The sequence below is a fragment of the Vipera berus genome (assembly GCF_964194415.1).
Source record: "Vipera berus genome assembly, chromosome: 2".
Classification (NCBI taxonomy): Eukaryota; Metazoa; Chordata; class Lepidosauria; order Squamata; family Viperidae; genus Vipera; species Vipera berus.
This window is the reverse complement of record NC_138203.1, coordinates 223,511,520-223,534,350: the sequence shown is the minus strand read 5'-3', so window position 1 is coordinate 223,534,350 and position 22,831 is coordinate 223,511,520. Positions and strand designations below refer to the sequence as shown.

Genomic DNA, 22,831 nt, shown 5'->3' with positions numbered 1-22,831 from the left:
ATATGGTATTTGGTCTTACATATCTTAACGGCAGCAAGGATGGGGTATGCTAAATTTTGGAAGGCAAATCATACCCCGCCGGATGAAGAGTCTGTCTTCCAAAGTGTTCGCAATTCCTGCCAATTTGGTGTCACCTGCAGATTTGATGAGTTCTGCTTCTATTCCCTTATCTACATTATTTATGACTCATTACATTACATTATATTACTATCTCCAAAAAAAGAATAATACATAAGAGATTATTCTTGTCTGAACACCTTGGTTGGATAATGTTATATAATAAGTAGCTGTAGAAGCAGTAGATTTCTACTAGGTTTATTCCTTCTTTTTCTGTTTTTTGTCCACTAAAACGTAGAACTCACTGTCGTTGTCATCAAAATTTAGACAGACATTGGGCAACATTGTACTATAAGTTAATTTCATTCAGTCTGTAAAGAAGAAATTTGAATTGGGTTTGCATGACATATTGACCACCAAGTCAATCTATCTAGTGGCTGTATCCATTCAGTTTTCTTGACAGGGTTTGAGTTTGCTCTGGTTTTCTTCCAGAGTGGTTTTTCAACTTCCTAATCAAATCAGATATATTTTAGCACAGCAAGTTTGGCAAACAAAACAAATGTGACTGATATATGGTTTAGGGAGTCCTGTGCACTCAGAATTTTGGACTAACTGAGTAAAATTGCATTTGAGCTTGTTTATCGTGCTAACTCTGTGAAATAACAGGTACAAGATTGTCACTGAGCAAATTAAGCCATCTTCTCTACTAGACAGCCTTTTATGAAATATCTTTCTCCTCTGATGGAGGTGGAAGCTCAGTTGAACTTCTAGAGATTACAATGTTATCTAGGTAGAGCAGTTTTCCTGGCCTGATGCCCTCCGCTTGCCCTCCACATCAGCACCTACATTCTGCCAGCCAGTTTGGGCACTGCCCAAATAACCATTCAGTATCTTGGGAAGGCATCAAGTTAGAAAAGGCTTTTCCCTCTCCCAAACAAGAGAGGGAAAGCACATTAAAAGTACTTTATGTGTGATTACAATTAGACTGCATTTGGCCTCTAATTAAATGGCTGCAGATCAGCATTTTGTTTTCCTTCCATGTACACTGAAATGACATCTAAAAGATCTCAGATTCTGGAACAGGAAGAGCAGCTTTACAACACTATAATATTCCTTTCTGCTGGGATGTTTGTAGATTTCCCAGTGTAACCTCTACAGGTAATCCTTGATTTACAATTATAACTGGGACCAAATAACAACAACAACAACAACAACAACAATAAAGTTGGAAGGGACCTTGGAGGTCATCTAGTCCAACCCCCTGCTCAGGCAGGAAACCCTATACCATTTCAGACAAATGGCTGTCCAGTCTCTTCTTAAAAACTTCCAGGGTTGGAGCATTCACCACTTCTGGAGGCAGGTTGTTCCACTGATTAATTATTCTAACTGTCAGGAAGTTTCTCCTTAGTTCTAGGTTGCTTCTCTCCTTGAGTAGTTTCCATCTGTTCCATCTGTTTATTATGATTAGATTTCTGGTCATAAGTCAAGGTACTGACATAACAGGACTTGATTTTACAGCATTTTTTTTGCAATAGTCATTAAATGAATTACTGCAGTGGTTAAGCAAACACCACAGTTGTAAATGCAAATCGATTCTTTTGAATGGGTTTTTTTTAAATCAGAAACTGTGGTCACGTGACCACAGGATACTGCAACCTCTTGTAAAGGCAAACTAGTTGTCAGGAGCCCAAAATGCGGTCACGTGATTGCAGGAAGTTGGCATGGCATTTTACGATGGCCTGAAGTGCTTTATAGCAGGGGTCCCCAACCCCCAGTCTGTGGACCAGTACCAGGCTGCAACATACCAGCAACCAGGCTGCACAAACAAGCAAAGCCCCATCTGCGAGATGCATGCAGCACACAAAACCATGCACCCTCCGGTCCGTGGAAAATCGTCTCTCCACGGAACCGGTCCCTGGTGCCCAAAAGGTTGGGGAGCTCTGCTTTATAGGCTGTAAAATACCCATTCTGAATCCACCATAATGAATGGTCTTTAAGCAATTGGTTATACGTTGAGGACTACCTGTACTCTTTTTAAAATCTTCTTTTCAAGCATTAAGCAAATCCAAGTCTATTTAGCTTTGTGACCCAAACCAAGATTGGTTGTAAAACAGGCTATAATACACACTAGTTGGAACCTCTTTCTGCCAAACAACACCTGCTACAGTGACAAGTCTGTCTATTGTCATTATTTGCACTGATATAAATTGGCCACCTATCTCCAGTGACCCAGGTAATAGAGGGCTGTATATGGAAATATCTGAGATTTTCAGAGGATGTAGAATTGGGTCTTAGCAATGGAACAAGTGGCTAACCAGATGATTAGACATACAAATAGAATATACAGTTATTAAAATGGTAAACACCTGCATTAAAAGTATAATTGTATCATATCTATCTGAGAGAATGTGGAATGACTGGATCCAAAATTAGGAATGTCATCATGGTGAAAAACATGAAGTTTAATACTGATGCAGAAAAAACTAGTTTTGGCTTACACAAATATTGCATATGAGTCCCAGTGTAAAAAGGACACCTTTGACTTTGAGGGGTTAAGATTTTACTCCTACACCAAGGCCATCTCACAATGCTAAGGCAGACCTGATATCTTTGCAGTGTCAAAACAAACAAGCCCGACTCTTCTTACAATTGAGTTCTGCCCTTAGTTTGCATGATTCCAATTATTCCATCTTGCATTGTGTCACATGTGCTATTTTAGTCTGGATGCTGTTCAGACCATATTTGGGAAACTCTAGTGTAGGACAACAGAGCAGAAGGTCAGGGATGACAAAGGCTTCCAACAAAGCTAGAATTTCGCAACTGCAAATGGAAAGTAGCAGAGCAAAGCTATTCGGTGTTGCTGCTCATGGTTTAGGAATTTATCTCCCATGCAAAGATTTTGTTCTGGTTTAACTAAAACTGGTTTGCTGACTGAAGCAGGAAAGGAGATGCTCCTACGGACTGTATATGTCTAACTCTACCTCTTAATTGGAATCTTGATCAGCCAAATATTTTTGCATCACACAGTTTGTGGGGCCTAAGAAATAGTTGAATGAAGCTCAGTGAAGATAGAAAAAAACATGGAATACCACTCCTTCCAGCAGGACCAGTTAATACACAACTTTTGGTAACAGATTTTGGGACTCTTGATCAGTGACAGGTTTTCCCATCCTTGTAAAACAGAATGCATCAATGTTATATGAAGAAACAGGGTTCTCAGCTACACTTGCCCCTATGCTTTTTTTGTTCCCTTTGATGATAAAGGAGGAAGGAGGTGAGAAGTACACACAAGGAATGCTAAATTAAGGCCTCACATCTGCATTAAATATCAACAAGCTTGATTTAGAATAATCAGGCTGTAGCGTTTACATCTGTTTATTCCAGTACCAACTGGGGAGCTCTTGAAAAGGCAGAATTTTAATTGGTGGTATTCCAATGAAAAATACAGTGTAGACAAGTATACCAACCTCAGCCAACATGGTGACTGGTAATTCTAGTGGCAATTATGTAAAGCAGTGGAATGATTAAGGGTGAGGTTACAGACCCAATTCTATATTGTTCCTGTCTCACATGAGGAAATAATTTCTGCAAACTTATGTCTCCATCAGCACTACGCACCAAACATATTCCCACGGTACTCCCAAGGATCCTCCAAATAGTAGATAATTAAGGTAAAAAGCTCATTGGAATTGAGTCAGGCTGTTGGTGACTGCATGGATGTCTGGCAAATGACACAGAAATGACTTGCTGTTGCTGCATTCTGGGTTATTTTTTAGCTTCCTCATCTAGCCTACAACTCTAGCCTATCAAAGTAAGAAATGGTCCTGATTCTACTTAATTTCTGAGCTCAGATGAAATTTTAGGAGAGCACAGGGCTCCTAAATGTGAAAGAAAACATCTGTTGTGTTTATGAGGTTAGTGTCTAAACCAGCCTTCTCCAGGTACCCTGCAGGTTATATGCTGATCATGTTGGCTGGAAATTTTGGAAGGCCAAACATAACTGATTTATACCTGACTTAAGGCTGTCTGTCTTATAAGCAAATCACATGTAATTATAACTTTCAGACACAAAGCCATATAAGTAGCCACTCTCCTGACTCTGAGATTATAAGGAGAAATAATTAAAACAGCTTTTGCCCCACTAACTTTGAAACATCTTTAAACAATGGCATTATAGCAATAGCACTTAGTTTTATATATCACTTCATAGTGCTTTACAGCCCCTCCAAGCAGATTACAGAGTCAGCATATTGCCCCCAACAATCTGGATCCTCATTTTACCGACCTTGGAAGGATGCAAGGCTAAATCAACCTCGAGCCAGTCAGCAGAAGTAGCCTGCAGTACTTCGTTCTAACCACTGTTGCCAACACAGTTCTTTAATTATAATAATCTAACTCAGGGCTTTTCAACCAGTGGTATGGGTACTATCTGTGGTACATTGGCACCTGGCAGGTGGTACGCGACCATCCTAGAAAAGTGGTAGCGGGGGAGGGGAATGAGCTACCGGTGGCAGCACAGGACAAGCCTGAGCGAGAGATGGCTGGAGCTGCAGGGCTGTCAGGGCTCAGTGGAAGCGCCAGGATCAGCATAGGCTCCAGCTGGAGCTCGGCACTGATCCTGGCACTTCTGAGCCCAGAAGAAGCACCGATCAGCTGGAATATTGCAGCATTTCCAGGGTCTTGTGATTTACATTCAGATGCTTATGACGGTCACAGTGTCCCAGGGTCATGTGAAGTGACCAAAACTTGCTGCTACCACCCAGCAGACGGGGGGGGGGAATAAAAACCAAACACACCCCACCCCACCCCCACTGCCAATCCTCAACAGAAATGCTCACAACAATGAAAACCTTGGACAGGAGGGAGAGTGCACCGGGTGGACAGGGAGGTGTCTTGCTCGGCTGTGGCTTGGGGGCCACTTTTTTCAGTGCCATTGTAACTTCCAACAGTCACTAAGCGAACTGTTGTAAGTCGAGGACTACCTGTACTTCATCACTTTTTTCGGGGAAAGGGTCATCAGGTTTTTGACACTTGCTAGGCAACTGGTGGTACTCGGATGTTGCCATATCCTAAAAGTGGTACAATGGGTGAAAAGGTTGAAAAACCCCGATCTAACTGACATGTATCACTAAGTGCTAAAACAGCTTAGCAGGATATGCAAATCCATCCATTGCTGCTTAGTAATTCTATGTAAGTGATGATTTTTCTGCAGTTTTCACCTTAGAAATTGTGTAGTTCTAGCAATTAAAAATCAGCTAATTGCAATACTGTAGATGGAAAAGATGCAGAATCAGCAAACCAGATTAATCAGCCGGGGAAGCCTCCTTCTAACAGAAGGCTGAAATGTTTAGAATTTCTAACTTCAAATATAAGTACAAACAATGTGGCTGGTCACATATGACAAATTAGAACACAAAACAGCACTCCCACCTTCTTTAAGAGTAATCAAAAAGTCAATCCAGGGATATATCCATATTGGAGGTTTTTGGGAATAACAAAAGTGTCATTGAGAGTTAGGCAGCATACAGGTTTAATAAATTATTATTAATTGCTGTCTTACAATAAATAAATAAGCTTTACTTCCTGGTCTAAAGCTCCAGTGTTTCCTGAGGGGTCTTCCATTGATGTATTAACTAAATTTGTTTAGGAGGTTGAGCCTGAGGGCAGGTCAAACACATTATCAGTTTGGAGTCTCTACCCCCATGTAAGACATTTAAGTCCAACCCTGTTTTGAAGTCTTTTGACTCTTATCTGGTGCCAGTTTGCCTTGACCATTAGTAGATCGGATTCTTGTGTATAAATAGCATGGAGTAAACTTGTAGTACTTTTGAACCCTATCCTGGCTCCTGTTTTCTTGCGTCTGGCAGTTTTATTCTGCTTGGTTTTTCAGGGTCAGCCTAAGTCATTACTGACATATCATAGATTCAAACGTTTTTACATTCACACTGAGACAAAAATGGAACATTAGATCAAATTAATTAGTAGAGGCTTATTAAAGGCCATTATACAGATGGCATTTCTTCAGCTTCAGTGTAACTCAGAAGACGAGATTCTTATCGATAAAACAATACAACTGTTGTCATGACTTGCTTATCAGCCTGCCAAATAGTCGGTTGGGAAATCTTGAAAACAAAACGTTGGATGAGATTTTCCTTTGGCTTTTTCATGAAATGTTTTCTTATGGGCAGCGAATGACTGATATTCTTCAGGTTAGCAACCAACAATTAGTCTTCGTTCAAATGCATTTCCATCAGCAATTCTCAAGTCTCCCTTTTTAGTTGAATAGTGTGCAGAACCTGCCCCCTTCTGGACAAGGGGTCATATTGCTGATTACTGAATAGCTCATAGAACACTGGAAAAACTTAAACATTCATGATTATGGAAGGGAGGGAGGAAGCCATGATCATTTTTGAAGGTTAATTTAATTTTTTTGTGAGAATGTGCTTCACACTGAAAAGGACAAGGTAGCAGACATTCCTTGTTTTATTATTTGCAAAGCAGATGAAAAAAAAATCAGATAATCCCCGGAAAGTTTAAATGAGCATCAGTAATGGTGACGCGAGAAACCGGAACCTAACATTTGGCTCTAAAATTCTGAACCAATATCTGAAATTCATGATCACGGGGGGCCCCCTGCCAGGTAAATATTTTAACACATTCGATTACATTTTTAAAATATAAAAATGTTTCATGAAATCAATTTAACAAAATTATTTAATAAATGTAACAATCTTAAAAATGTATTTAAATTTAATAAAAAGTTAAAATTTTATTAAATTTAATAAAAAACTGCCACATTTTATGTTATTTTATGTTATTCAGCTTGGATTATAGACCTTAAAGAATTTGAATATTTGTAATTCAGGGGTTTTATTAACATTTAGATATTTAATTAATATTTAATTCCGACCCTCTGGAATGAGTTGCCTCCGGAGCTGCGGATGGCCCCTGACCTTCGGTCCTTCCGCCATGACCTGAAGACGTGGTTGTTCCAACAAGCGGGCCTGGACTGACTACAATTTTTAATTAGGCTTTTTACTGGGTTAAATTGTTTTGTAATTTTGCATTTATTGTTAATTCTCTTTTAAATTTGTTACTGTTTTTTAATTTTTACTGTTGTGAGCCGCCCTGAGTCCTCAGGGAGAAGGGTGGCATATAAATTTAATAAAATGAAATGAAATAATATCACCAAATATTCCTGCCATTTTGTTGTAAACATCATGGCATGTAATAAACGATGTTAAAGGACAAAATTCTTGAATTTTTCTGTACAAATAACTCCTGATAAAATAAATATCACAAAACTGTGTTACCTTTTTAGTCCATTATAGTACTATTAGATTTTTGATTTTACCAAAATAAAAAAGGCACAAAATTCAGTCTTCAAATGTGTCACGGCAAACTCGACAAAATACGTTTAAATTGAAGGCTACAGGAATTAACACACTGAACTATTTCACAAAGGGATCAGTAAATGCAGAATATATAACTAAACTGGGCCATATTAAGCCATGTATTGAAAAATCAGGAAAAGCATCCCCGTGTACAATTCGGTCTTCATTAGCCTTTATTAGAAGCATGGTGGCTCAATGCCTTAATAATACTGGAGATGGTTTCTGGTCCAGCAGCTCAAGTCCTAGCACTCACGTCTTGGCAGGGTGAGCTTCCGTCATTCACCTCAGCTTCTGTCCACTTAAGTTTGAAAGCATGTTCTATGCAAGTACATAAATAGGGACCACTTTAGTGGGGAGACAAGTTGATGCTCTGTGTAGGCAGTCAGATTCCCACTGGCTCTGAACCTTCTTGGTTGCGTTGCCTGTTTGCAAGGTGGATCCAGGAAGATTGGGATTACTGACACAAAACAATGTAATTACTGTATAACTAAAACCTATATGAAAGCATTGTAATTGATAGTATCAGTGAGGAAATTAGCTCATTGCATAAAAAGCTTAAGTGAAATTCTAAAATTAGAAGGAAACACAAGAGTGAAAAGAGCAACATTGTTCAGGAATATCAGAATATTAGAAAATTTAAAATGCAGAACGAGCTGAGGTTAGCCAAGAATACCAAAAGAAAAATGGGCTTCAATTGTTTCAAGTAACAAATTTCCAGCTATTCAGTGAAAATGTCAAAATTGTTATAAAAAAGGCTCTTTCCTTGCTCAGTCTTCTGCAAGAAAATATGTGAACAGCTGAAATAACTGGGATTCTACCTCTGGCATGACAATACAATCATCTCCAGATTATGAATTCTTTCAAAATATCCAGAGGATTCTATCTTAGGATGCTGAAGATACAGCCTGGTCAAACTGAGAAATCCTTGAGAAGGGAAGCAAATTATGCCCCTATCTTCACAAATAGGGGGACCAAGGGATAAAGATATCATTTTGGACTATGAATGTGACATTAATACCCGTGAATATGCAAGGGAAACTAGAGATAGATTGAGATGCAACCCTCTTGCAAACAATGTTAAGACTATTAATTATTAATATTAAAATGATCATGGCTTTCTTAGAAAATCTCAGACTGAATTATTTTTTGACTGAATTATTTCCATTAGATTCTCAGAATTATGGGAAATAATGTAGCTTCATTGCAATGAGGCATTTAATAAAATACCCTGTAATATTCTGATCTGCAGGTTAAATAAATATGGACTGAATTGTACGAATATACTGAATTCATGTCTTGAAAATTCAATTCGGAATGCAAATTCTTAGCAGTTTAATAATAGAAATGATTGTGGGACACCTAACATAAAGACTTACGCTTGGAAAATATAAATTCTTGTAGACATAATGAAAACCTGACACTGCACACACATATTACACTCATTTTTATTAATATAAAATACTTTTGAGTGAAAGACAGTACATGGAAAAATGGTCACCCAATTACTAAGCAAGGTAATTCACTTTGCCATAGAGAAGCAGGATGGTTATTTAGCGTTTTTAGCATTATTAGCCCGCATTTTTTTCAGCCCTTTCTTGTTGTGCTTCTTTGCAAAGCGCATATTCCTCAGGAATTTGGGATCCACCTAGAAAAGAAGAGAAAGGTTGGGAATACACAAGAAATATAATTTACTTTTTGATTCATTTATTTGGAAGTCTACTAGAGCTCAAGACAGCCAAGTAGACAATGTATTCATTGTCTGTTTTAATCTATAATATTTCATCCGACTGTAAGCCACCCAGAGTACTGTGACATTGACAGCAAATAAATAATGTAATAAAAGGTTGGCAATACCATGGGATACTGCTAATTTCTTAATAGTCCTGTTTACATCAAATTCATAAACCCACTCAGAATGGCCCCCAAATCCATTTTTGCTTTTTGTTCTTTCAAGTAGCCTTGTATGGGGGACATGTTAGCTGCCCTAATTGTAAAAATTAATTAATTCTACATTTAATTTGTAAAAATAAATTTATTTATACAAATAAAATAACAATCATGGAACATTGTATCTGACCGCACAACCAATGCTAGAGATGTACAGAATGCACCGATTTGTGAACAGAATAGTTTGGAGAACTCTGGCATATTCTATTTCCCCTCCAAAGCATGGCAAATCTCATTTGGACCTTGCCATTCCAGGAACGCTTTCCAGAAATAAATCCTTGGAACTATTAGCAATTCAAAATGTCCTAGATATGGTGTTCAAATGAAATAGGTCCACTTTAGTGTCTGATCACTCTCAGACTGATGGTGGTGAATTCTGCCCTTTCCTAATCAGCATCATAAGGAAATGGTGTCGCTCAGAGAATAGTTGTATGCAACATTGGGCACATACAAAATAAAATCTAAAGTTCTCAGATATTTGCGTTATTAGGCTTCTTCTTTCAGATTGGGGGTTTATAATATTGATGTGTGGTACTGAAGTGGGATTGCTGTAGTGCTTCATGTCATGGTCTGTGACCGTGCAGTAGCATTCACTGTTGTCAGGCCCCTATACACAGACACAATGAGCAGGCTGTCAATGTCAGCAGCTGCAAATGAGTTGACAAAAAAAGGCACTCACCCCCTTCAGAGATTCATATCTATGTGACCTGGGTTTTTTAATGCCGTTTCTGTGCCATTTGCGAGCTGTTCAAAGATAATATTCAAAAATTTAAGGCAACAAATATTATACATTAGTTTTATCCCCTTCTTTAAAAAAAATAGCAAAATACCTATTTCAAGTTGCTTTTTCTATGTTTGAAAGTTCTACAAACCAATGTAACAGAGTGGCTAAGAGCCTAGAATCTAACATAAAAGATCACCCCTGATTTTGAATTGTGTTTCAGATAAAACTTGTCATCAACATTCACTGCAATATCATAGATAAGCTGTTCCTCTGCAGCAATCACATTTTTTGGGCTAACAATCAAAGCCAGTGAAAATGGGAAGACAACTGATGAATGAAATAGACGATACTGTTTTGATTACAAAGCTGATGTTTCTCTGCATAGTTTTTCTTTTGATATGTGGAACTGCCAAAATGCGCTCATAATTTCTCTCCTCATGAAGATCACTTAATCGCTTCTAAGGGTGTCTTCTTTACGTGACTGAAAGCCCAATATTTCATAACAAGTCGGCTGTATAAATCTATCATTAATTCCTACAAGGTTTCATTCTTGAAGGTCTTCTAGTCCAGCCCCCTGCTCAAGCAGAAAACCCTATACCATTTCAGACAAGAGGCCATCTAGTGTCTTCTTAAAAACCTCCAGTGATGAAGCACCCACAACTTCTGAAGGCAAGCTGCTCCACTGGTTAATTGTTCTGTCAGGAAGTTTCTCCTTAATTCCAAGGTTGGTTCTCTCCTCAGTTAGTTCCCATAATTTCTTGTCTTGCCTTCTGATGCGTTGGAATAACTTTTGTTCTATCGTGATATCCTTCTATCAAGCATGTACTTTTAATGTCTCAAACCAGGTTTGTCAAGCATGCAATTATTATCCATTTTTTCACACAACTTTATTCCAAATATATACTGCTCAAAAAATAAAGGGGACACTTAAACAACACAAGGTACTATATTTAATAGTAGGATGTCTTATTTTCTGTTCCCTTTATTTTTTTGAGCAGTATATTTCTACTAACAAATAGAAACATTTGCCTGACACTAATGGAAAATACTATTACACTCAAGGATAATTATATATGAAGATAATCTAGGAATCAGGGAACGACAAGACCAGCCATTATCAAAAACCTAGGAAAGGATCACATTTCATTGTTTAAGCTCAACGCTTATGTGATGTTTATACAGTTGCCCCTGTAAAGCTACATGATTAGCCTTCTAAGTGACTAGAATTGGGATTGCCTGCTTTTGGGCAGAGATGTCTGCCTCTATTAACCAGAGATGGGAAGAAATCTGGTAATAGTTTTCGCCTTCTGAAAATCAAACCCCATTCAAAACTATTCAATTTATATTATGTAACCTATATAGCAAATGTTAATAAAAAAGTTATTAACATTTAAGCTATTATGCCAATGTTAATCCTTTCACATACAGGCAAATAGTAACATTATAGCTATTGTCATTCCTCAATTCCCATTAAAACCTACATTGATTGTGTGTGGTATGGTTCTTGGACTTGGCCATGGCTAAATCTGTTGAAAGAAGCAAAGAGAGAAGCGTTAAACTCAAACATAGAAAAGAGCAGTACCCTCTCAAGTATCTTACAACACAGGGATATTCTTTACACTCACTTAGCAACTAATGCTCACTGCTGAATCAGAACATGGCCCATTCAATTTGACACGTCCGACGCAAGCAACTAGACATCTGTATGAAACCATGAAAGGCCATAACTATCAAAGTTTCAATCTCTAATTACTAAAAAGCAAATCTTCACTTAATAAATTTAATAACCGACAACACACCACTGTGTATATACTACATGCACAACAAGACTAAATTCCATCTACCAGATGTCCAATGCCCATCAAAGCAGCACAGCCTTCTTAGAGCCGAAGTAACCCCCAGAAAGCCTCATTTCGTTCCTTTTCCACCCGCTAATCCCCGGGACTTAAAAGCGCCCCCTACGCCTTTCTTCTTTCATCCTACTCCTCTCCGGGAGAGTATCAACATGAACCATCTTTCTCAAGCTCATCTATTTCCACCACCCCCACCTTCCCATCAGGAAAAAAAAAGATAACACGTTAGTAACACAACCATATTTTCCCCTCCCGGGAACTGACTACGCTACAGTTTTCCTCGAGACAGATGATTGCGGATTCCGGAGATAAAATTCAACTTACGCGTCCGCCGAAGTTCAAGCCAAAACCGGAAAAGAAGTAATTGTCGCAAAGCATTCCGGGATATCAGCCATAGAGACCGGTAAAAATGCAGCTCAATGGGCACGCGAAAGTACTGTATTGTAGCGTGTCCGGCTGGAAACAGGAATCGCAGTGAAAAAAGTTCCGGAACCCGAAAACGACTTTTTCTACTTAAAAAAACAACAACAACAAAACCCTTTTTTAAGCGCAGTCAGATAATTAAAGAAAAGTTTTAGAGATGAGCGTATTCTGCTCTTTTCAAAACGACGGCGGCGGCTCTACAGGTTTCTCATTTTATTAAACGGGTCACTGCATAGCACATCATGAGGTGCGTCGTTCGTATCTTGTGTATAATAGTATTGGATTGAAAGAAAAAGTGAAGAAAGTAGATATTTCTCTTTAGTCAGAAAATTAACAGTGATTTTTTTTCAATTATAAAGTAACCTTGTAGATTATTACATGCTTGACTTTCAAAAATGTATCCTGTCTTCTATTTTTTGCTTCACTTCTTTATTTTCCTTTGTAGAATTTAAGTATTGAAACACTAACTTAGCATCAGAACGACATGCTTCACTAGAAAAATACAAAGGCGAGTTTCTTTTCTTGCAAATTACAATTTTTGGGGGAGATAAGTTGTAAATAATGCATAAAAGTAGGGATATGTACCAAAAACAGGATGCTGAATCTCAATTGGGGCGAGGCAAAAATTCTTGGAAAAGTATGCCAACTGCAATGACTGAAAGGAAAGAATTGGTTTATTGTGATTTCAAAAACAGAGCGATGTTCAGCACTGTTCAGAGCTGTTCAGAGCAATCAGTTCAGCTTTTAAAAATGGATGAAGTTGCAGGATCAAGCAGATCTAGGTCCAATACCAAAACTGTATAAGAAAGTACCTTATTTTAATAGTGAAATTCTCCTAAAACCTGAACTCATGTTTGTCTCACTGGGGCACTATTTTATAATGTCAAGGGAGGGAGGAAATTTTGTACCTATGTGTACACATTGTAATTCTTCTGAATGTTCTCTTTTAGTATATTAATAATTTTGAACTACCTAAATACTCCTTAAACCCTAAATATTAAGAAAAAAATACTACATTTTAAGGTGAAGAAACAGAACTGAAAGTAAGGAAATCTTTGTTCAAATTCCATTTTTTTCATAAATCATGTGGACACAAAATCTTACGTTTTTTCCTGAGAAGGTAATAGTTTTGTGTGTATCCCAATCAGTTATCACCTGGGAAATATCTAGAGAGCAGTTCTGACTCTTTCAATTAAGTCAAGTGAAGTTACTAATTTTGACTCTGAATTTTGAGTTACTACGGTAATTTTGCTACATTAAGTAGTAGAAGGCTTTTAAGATATGTGATAAAATTTGAACTGCCTGAATGAAATATCAAGGCAATGCAGAAAGGTTTAAAAAAACTTAGACAAAATGAATCTCCTTGAAAAAGAATTCAGGGGTTGGAAATGATGGACACAATACTGAAAAAAAGAGTTAACAATCCTCCTTTTTAGTCTCTTAAACTCTTTATGCTGAACATGAGCAAGCCCTAGTGGCTGCAGTGGAGAAATATTTATAGATCTATTTAATTTTGCTCAGGAAGAATTTCTGGAAGCTGCATATTAAGTTCAACCCAAACTATCACAGTCCAAACTGGTTGAAGGAGATGTTTTTCAAAAATCTAATAATAACATTTTGCAATTATTTTAGGTGAGAAAGTATCTTGGGGTATGTGGCAAAACGTTAATCTGTTCTGATTTAATCTTAAAAGCATAAATAATTCAATTAAATTCATAATACTTTTTTGAAATATTTTTTTATTGAAAGAAGGTTTTATATGGATTTTAAAGTACCATAGAAGCATACAAGAAAATGTAGGAAAAAATTTAAATGCTGAAAAAATGTGAAATAGAAAGGATAATGTTTAGAGACAGCAAGGAATACTTTCTCCTTTTATCCTGCAAATGTCAGCCTATGCAAGGATAGTGGAATGAGGAAATTTTATAATCCTGAAACTGCTGCAAACTATCTCAAAGTAAAGTTTGGAATTGATACTGCTTTTGGAGCAACATAGTACACACAAAAATGTATCACTATGCTCTTTATAACCGATTATGAAGTAGAAGATTATTGGAGGTGGGGGAAATTTTACTTCCAAGTAATTAGAATAGAATAATAGCATAATAACTTTATTGTCACTTTGAATGTACACTAATTGGCATACATTAAAATGAAATTTTGATGCATACAGCTCTCAATGGGTCACCACCTCCAATATACACTACATAAATATGACAAAAATAAATAAATACAAATTATGCATATACTCACATATATGTCACAGAGAGACAACATAGTCTACTTCGGATTATGTATACATGTGCGTGGCGAGAAAAATGAATCTTGTGAGTTTATCACACAGTGGCATAGGGAACAAAGCTATTACAGAATTGGGTTGACCTGCTAGTAATACTTCGAAACCTTCTCCCAGAGGGGAGCAACAGAAACAGACCGTAAAGTGGGTGTGTGGGATCTATAATAATGCTTTGAGCTCTAGGCACATAGCACTTATAGCAGCATCCTGAATACCAGGGAGCGAGCTTCCTATGATCTTCTCGGCTGTCCTTACCATTCTCTGAATGGACTTTCTATCTGAGGCACTGGTGCCACCAAACCAGACAGTGACAGTGGCGTAGCGTGGGTTGTCAGCACCCGGGGCAAGGCAAGTAATTTGCACCCCCCCTCCACAGTGGGCAGCGACCCGGCGGCTCGGATCGGATTCGCACAGCCAGCACTGCAGTGAGAGAGAGTGAGTGAGCCAGGCAGGGGCAGAAAGCTGCGAGTGCGAGCGCGCCCCCCCAGATGTTGCGCCCGGTGCGGCCAGCCCCCCTTGCACCCCCCACGCTACGCCACTGGACAGTGATGCAGTTTGTTAAAATGCTCTCAATCGTGCCTCTGTAAAAAGTCACCAGGACAGAAGGAAAGAAATGTGCTCTTCTCATCCGATGCAGGAAATCAGTTTAGGAGAAAGAATGAATGTATCTCTGTTTCAGGCTTATCATCCTGGGATGCTTGTTATCTTTTTTTTTATTATTATAATGATTTTTTCCCCAATTGTACAGGGTTTTTTTTCTGTTTTTCATTTTAACATGAAAAAGAATTCTTTTAAAATCAGATTTTTCTATCCTTATCTTTATTTATCATATAGGCTACCCAAATCCTGACAATTCAGGATGGTGAAAAACAATAAAAATGAAATATAAAAGCAATAAATACAAACAATGGTTGACCTGGAGGGAACAACCTACAACCACTCCCACATACATATCCTTCTAAAGGAATTACTCTAGCCCCTGGTGGTGAACCTATGGCACATGTGCCACAGGTGGCATCCAAAGCCCTCTCTGTGGGCACGCGCGCCATCGCCCCAGTCCTAGGCCTTCAGCTGGGTTTTATAAAACCTTTTCGCTTTAGGCCTCCGCCGTCATGTGCAAAAAAAGAAGGCTCAATCAATCAATTTCAACTTCTTGCGGAAAATAAAAAGATCTCACAAAGTTGGAATTGATTGATTGAACTTTTTAGTCCCAGCCAGGCTGCCATTACCACCACAGCCATGCCCACCCAATGGGCCATGCCTACCCAATTGGCCACACCCAGCCAATGGGCCACGCCTACCCGGCACCCGACAATACATAAGTGGGTTTTGGGTTGCAGTTTGGGCACTCGGTCTCTAAAAGGTTCACCATCACTACTCTAGCCCAAGGCCTGGGTGAAGAGTCAGATCTTCAAAGATTGCTTGAAGAAAGTAGGAAAAGAGCTCTTTCAATTTCTGGGGGAATATTGTTCCAAAGGGCAGGTGTGTAACAGAGAAGCCATGTTTCCAGGATCCCATTAAATAGCATTATTTAATGGATGGGATCCAGAATGTTAACTCTGTCTGAGCAAATGGAATGGGCAAAAAACGCGGGAGACAGGTAATCCTTCAGTCCTCCTCATGCCATGTAGTCTTTATAAAGCACATTGAATTGCCTCTAGAATCTTACTGGCAATGAGTGTAGCTTGTGTGACCATCACTACTTATACCACCTCATTTTGGATTAGCTGCAGCAATGCACCTAGAGCAGGGCTTTTCAACCTTTTCACCCATAGTACCACTTTTAGGACATGGCAACATCCAAGTACCACCAGTCGCCTAGCAAGGTGTCAAAAACCTGATGACACCCCCCCAAAAAGTGATAAAGTACAGGTAGTCCTCGATTTACAACGGTTCACTTAGTGACTGTTCGAAGTTACAATGGCACTGAAAAAAGTGCCCCCCAAGCCACAGATGAGCAAGACACCTGCCTGCCCGCCCGCTGGTGCTCTTTCTCCTGTCCAAGGTTTTCATTGTTGTGAGCATTTCTGTTGAGGATTGGCAGCAGGGGTGGGGTGGGGGAGTGTTTGGTTTTTATTCCCCCCATCTGCTGGGTGGTTGCAGCAGGTTTTGGTCACTTCACATGACCCTGGGACACTGTGACCATAAATATGAATCAGTTGCCAAGCATCTGAATGTAAATGACAAGACCCTGGAGGTGCTGCAACATTCCAGCTGATCGGTGCTTCTTCTGGGCTCAGAAGTGCCAGGATCAGCGCCGAGCTCCAGCTGGAGCCTATGCTGATCCTGGCACTTCCGCTGAGTCCTGATAGCCCTGTAGCTCCAGCCATCTCTCGCTCAGGCTTGTCCTGTGCTGCTGCTGGTTCAGCTCATTCCCCTCCCCCGCTACCCCTTTTCTAGGATGGCCGTGTACCACCTGCCAGGTGCCAATGTACCACAGGTGGTACCTGTACCACTGGTTGAAAAGCCCTGACCTAGAGTGCATTGCAATTGCCACACGCAGGACGATAAAGGTATAAATGACTCTGCAGAGGGCCTCCCAGAACAAGAACCCACTAGATGTATCTATGCAAAGGCCTTCTTGGCTACAGCTATTGCCTGCTCACCAAAGAGGAAGATCAATTCGCATATCAGCCCCACTTAGAACTCATCCAGAACTAAGGGTAGAAATTCCTCTGACCCATTGTGGTCCCACAGCAACAATTCAGTCCTGCTATGGTTGAGCCTGGGACTGTGTTTTCCTATTCAGATACTGATGTCCTCCAGCCTGAGGATAACACCTTAACAATAATATTTGGTCAGCCTGAAATCAAGGTATACAGCTGTCATCTGCAAAATGGTATTATCTGACCACAAACCAATGGTTGTATGTATATGTTAATATATCTATATATCATCTATATCTCTAGAGAAAGAGGCAACAGAAATCACATCTGTGTTCCTCAGCTATTGCAGTTACTTTTTTTTTTTTTAAAAAAACAATGTTGGTATTTTTAAATGCTTCCTTTCTACCATAAAGATATGCTAAAAAAACATGGAACTTATTTTGAAGAACATTGTTTTAAGAATAGTATCAACAGGCCCAATGAAAATCTGCCTCAAATGTCAAATAACCGTTTCTTTTTTAAAAAGTTTATTGTAAAACTTTTTAAATCATTTAAATGAATATATACATGGATACATATAAAAACAATTGGCTTAAAAACAGACAACTGTTTTTAAGACAATTGTTTTTATATGTATCCATGTATATATTCATTTAAATGATTTATATGGGGAGGGGGTGAAATCTCATTTCTGTGACTTTGGAGGACTAATAAGTAAAACCGTAATAATCAAACTCTAAAAGTCAAAGAAAAATGACCACAGCAATAACATTAATACAATACAGCTGATACTAAAAAAAATTACGTCCTTTAACTATGTATGATATCTTTCCTGCCCTGTCTAGATTTTATAGCCCAGATTGGGTAATCCTACCTAGTCACGCTAAAATATTTTGAAGAGCCATGTTTGAAGTATAATGATGATGGATGTTTTACAGTCTTCCACTAAAACAGCTTCAAATGAAAAAAAGAACACCTGCCAACTTTGTATAATTTTATCCAACAGCAGTCTTCTGGAAATAAAAGAGAGAACTGAATAGAAACAGTAACTGGAGAAGTATCGTTGGCTCTTAAGGATTGTCTGTTTCTTTTCATGCAACATAATTTACTCATAGTCTCCTCCTCTCACACTTTACTATTAGGAATAGGGAAACACTGCTCATCTTTCTATGCTTTGTGGGTGTTCCTTGCATATTGCTCTAGGATTCCATGGAATTGAAGCCCAGTTTATAAAATCTTTTAATATATACTTATGTTCATACAGACTAAGTTTAAATTGAGAAGACGGTTGCATGGATGGTAAATATTTCATGCTGTTGATTTTCCTCTTCCACTCTGCTCTTTGTAACCTTAAAACTTGTGTGAGCCAGAGATGGGTGGGGTGCTCTATTGGGTTACCCAAACTTAATAGCGAGAAATCTAAAACCTTTTGCTTTAATTTAACATTCTGCCTCTCTCCAAACCCCTTGGAACTACCAAACTTCAGTCCCTTCTAGCAAACAATCGAGCTCAGAGAACACCAAGGATTCCACAGAAATGAACTATGCTTGCAGGGGAAGTTATGTGTTATATTCATGCCAGAAGGGAGTGGGGTTTGCTCTCTGTTTATATACAGCAGCTTGTCAGTGTTGGTGGGAGCGTTCTTTTTTCCTTGGTAGTTCCTTGAGTGGGCTGTTTTTTGGAACATAGTACAACAGATGCGTGGAGGCATCATCCACTTCTGTAGGGCTTTCTGAGTGGCGGGGAAATATAAAAGGTTACTTGAGAGAAATAATCTAGAAGAACTTTGTTTCCCACTGGTTCTTAATATCAGTCACAATGACTTTTGGTAACATGAAGAACATGATTCTTACGAATGGGTTACAGGTAGTCCAAAGATGAGACCATAGCTTGACTCAGATTATCGATACAAATCCTCATAGGTCATCCCTGCACAAGCAGCATTAAGTCTGCAGTCATTTGTTTCTCAATGCTACTGAAGAATCTGCTAGTTAGTTTGTTTCAGTACTTGTACTTTGTTTGTAGGAATTGGACAGATTCCATATAGCAAAAGAAAAAAGAAAAGAAAAGAAAAGAAAAATCATCTGATTAAGCTGTGTGGGTGTCTATCTCTTGTTCTTGAATGCCATCTCTGTTATTTCAAATCATGTTTCCACTGCAAAAAGCTGTGAAGCTAAGCAGTTGGAAGAGACTAACTTCCACCCTAGGGTGTATGATAATAACCTTGTTTAACTCCCTTCATGAAATCTGAAAGAAATTAAGATGGGGAATAATAGTCTAAGTGAAGTCCATCCCTAAAGAATAGAATACTCTAGACCAGGGGTGTCAAACTGCTGGCCTGCGGTCCGGACCCGTCATCAGGAAACCACACCCACCCCATTGCCAGCAATGGAGAAAAAGCTCCGATACGTTGTGCGATGTCATGTGATGTCACGAGTTTGACATGTCTGCTCTAGACCTTAGAGTGAATTAGCTAGGTAGCAAAGAGCTATGCAACACCTTACTGGGGCTCAAATCAGGTTAGCACCCAGAAAATCATAAAACTGTAAGTTGGATTGGAAGGTCAACAGATCATCCCAGAAGAAGGTAATAAAACTATTCCTACAATATTAAGAAAGCTATATGGGAATGTTTATATAGTTTACCAGAAGTCAAATTCAAGTTGAGATGTTCAGTTTTCAAAAAATGAAGGCTAATCAGTGGAAGCAGCTGGAAATGTTGCCACTAGAAGGAGCTCCTGCACAGAGAATGAAAAGTGTGCAGCTGTTGAATTATTACTTTTTTCCCCCCAAAAAGAAGTGGAGCCTGATGGAATCTCTCTCCTCTCTCTATTGCTCTTTCTCTCTTTTACTCTATTCTTATAGATTTCTTTGCAACATTTCTTATTGTTACAGATGATGTAGAGAGCTTATCACAAATACATTATTTTGAAAATGTCTGGTATAATATAATGTAAATGTACAAATTTATATCCTGTTTATCTTCCTTTGCGATGACAGGGGTTCCAGTTACAAGCCAATTCTTATTTTGAAAGTTCCCCTTACCTTTGAACCATTAAATACTCAGGAGGATCATAAAGTGTGTGTGTGTGTGTGTGTGTGTGTGTATGCATGTGAATATTCCAGAATGCAAAAGAGTCGGATATGATAGATTTGAGGGTTTTAAGAACTCTGCCAACATCATTCATTATTTGATTTTCAGTTGTCTGTAGGTGAGTTAAAGAATGAAAAAAACTCATGAATTCAAATACTGTCATCGTATGCCTGCATGTGGCAACTTTAAAGAACATTTTTTCAAGGGCTCCAGAAGCTTGAACTGTTTTTGTGGACTTCACAGATTCTTGGTAGAACTTTGAGAAGATAGTCTGCTTTTTTAATATCACACCAACAAAACAGGCTCTCTGTCTAATTCCTGTTGTTTGCAGAACTCCTGTCCTCCATCATTAGTATTTGCCTCCTGGATTTTAATTTTCATTACTGATGGAAAAAGTGTGGCTATTCAGAACCATTGCAGGAAGGTGATCCATTGTGAGGGTACAGTATTCTTTGTACATATCAGCAGCTCCTTAAGGAAGCCATATTTTTCTTATTTTGACAGACAAGCAGGAAATCATCAGGTTGTTGATAAAATACTGTCTCTATTCTTGTTCTCATATTGGTGAACAGATGGCGGATATTGTTTGTTTGCATTTTTTATTGAAAGCAAGTTGAAGGGAGCCACAGGTGTGATATTACATGAATGTTAGAATTAAGTAAGACCAAGGCTTTTTTTCTCATAGAACGCTCAGAATGGAGTTCTGGCACCTTTTTTGGATGGAACCTTGTAGGGTAGGCAAGGCGGGTTGTGTGACATGTGTGAGTTCCGGCACCTTTTTCTTTTACAAAAAAAGCCCTGAGTAAGACAGAGAGTTGGTTTGGTTTGCATTTTAATGTGAATTGCCCTTTGTTAAATCTGTATCTTAACTAAAATGCTAACATTCACACTTTTCAGAATGTGCTGCTGTTTACATCTCAAACAATACTGTACATAGTAAAATGTGTATATAATTATGAATAAAGGAAATAAAATACAGATTACATTTTGAGGAGACTTTTTTAAAAAAAAGTAACATGCAAACATGTGCATAGAAAGGGCAGAATATACTCATGAACCATAAATGAGTAAAATCAAACCTGAGAGTTGTACTTTTAAACCTCTGTTTAAAGTTATTGACGATCCTTTCCTTTACAATACAGTCTCTAAATTCTTTTCCCCAACACTGGCTGATCTCTCCTTTATGAATACAGTGAGCTTGCAATATAAAAATACAGCAGGTTCACACATTGAACTGACCCATAATTTAATTTGTGTGCAACTTAGAATGATGTATGAACTAAGCCATTGTGGCGTAGTACCATCCAGTGAATGTATTCAACTAACCATGATTAAAAAACTCCTGGCTTAGTGTGGCATTTTCTAAAGTAATTTATTCTATGGCTGAAGCAAGATTTGCACTTTAGACTTCTTAATTAAAATTGGCTCCAATGTTTAACCACAACACTACACCAGTTCTTATATTACCCTGCACTGAGGCAAAAAGAAAAAAGAACCACTAATAAGTCTTAAGTGAGTTGTTTCTGTCCTGGTGCTTTTCTATTTTTTTTTCCCTTCCTCCTCAAGGAATTCAGTTCTGGGGCACATATAACAGTGAATCATGAACTGAGGTCTGTGGGAGGTAGCTAAGCCTAGTAATCTAGGATTTTTCTACTGAGTCTTTTCTGGACATTTCCTCTGTGGTCGAAGGTTCTCCTTTGGGATTCTCTGGAATCCCCACTGCAGCTGCTTGTGGGGTCAATAAAGGGCTGGAAGGAGACTAATTAAATAATTGTTCTTAGAAGTCTTGGCAAACAAAGACTCCAGTCTGCAAGGCTGAATCCCCTTTGATGCCCCTACATTCTTTCGCAATGAATTTCTTCCAGATTTCACTGAGGTCAACAAACCACAATTTGTCTGAGACCTCAAAGAAAGACCTTCAATCAGGGAGCATTTGATGATTAAAAAGGCAGGAAAAAACAGCTTTGTTGATCAGAGCAGAGGCCTGGGAGACAAAGGGTCATGCCTTTATAGCCTTGTTGCACTCACATGATTCTGGAAAAGCCACTAGCACTGTGAGCTTAAGACATATTTCTACTTTTTAGTAGCAGTTACTTCTGGGGAGGTGCACTCTGACTTAGTAGCTATATTACATGTATATATGGCCTGTAGATACATTTATTATTCCTTGTTCTTCACAAGGAAAACTTTGGCAGTAAGAAAATATATGGGAAACGTAGGTTGATTATCCTTCTACATATTGATTTCTGTTGAGAAGGCCAGTCATAAATTATTCACTATTTTTGCTTATTACAAGCATGCTTATTACCCTCTCCTATTTGCCTTCGTCTAGATAGGTAGGCATATTTGACAATTACTTTCTAAGAATATCCATGGGCAGCTGCTATTATTATTATGTCTTGGAAAATGCAAAATTAGAGGCTGGCCCTTATTTAAAA

The 22,831-nt window shown here is 38.5% G+C and overlaps 1 protein-coding gene across 1 annotated transcript; it reads right to left on the bottom strand.

Moving 5' to 3' along the window:
• Positions 1 to 8,878: 8,878 nt before the first annotated feature.
• Positions 8,879 to 12,385, bottom strand: RPL29 (ribosomal protein L29). The gene is made up of 4 exons (XM_081317014.1): positions 12,300 to 12,385; positions 11,604 to 11,648; positions 10,078 to 10,142; positions 8,879 to 9,096 (listed from the first exon to the last, which is right to left on the bottom strand). Exons 2-4 carry the CDS (start codon positions 11,638 to 11,640, stop codon positions 8,998 to 9,000), a joined length of 201 nt encoding a protein of 66 aa, XP_081173140.1. The 5' UTR covers positions 11,641 to 11,648; positions 12,300 to 12,385; the 3' UTR covers positions 8,879 to 8,997.
• Between the last annotated feature and the right edge of the window lie 10,446 nt (positions 12,386 to 22,831).

Excerpts from the sequence above, each read along its gene's own strand:
- RPL29 (XM_081317014.1), bottom strand. The coding sequence starts at position 11,640 with ATGGCCAAGTCCAAGAACCATACCACACACAATCAAT. Across the intron at positions 10,143-11,603 it reads CCATACCACACACAATCAAT|CTCGCAAATGGCACAGAAAC; the intron begins GTAGGTTTTAAT and ends ATCTTTGAACAG. Across the intron at positions 9,097-10,077 it reads GATATGAATCTCTGAAGGGG|GTGGATCCCAAATTCCTGAG; the intron begins GTGAGTGCCTTT and ends CTTCTTTTCTAG.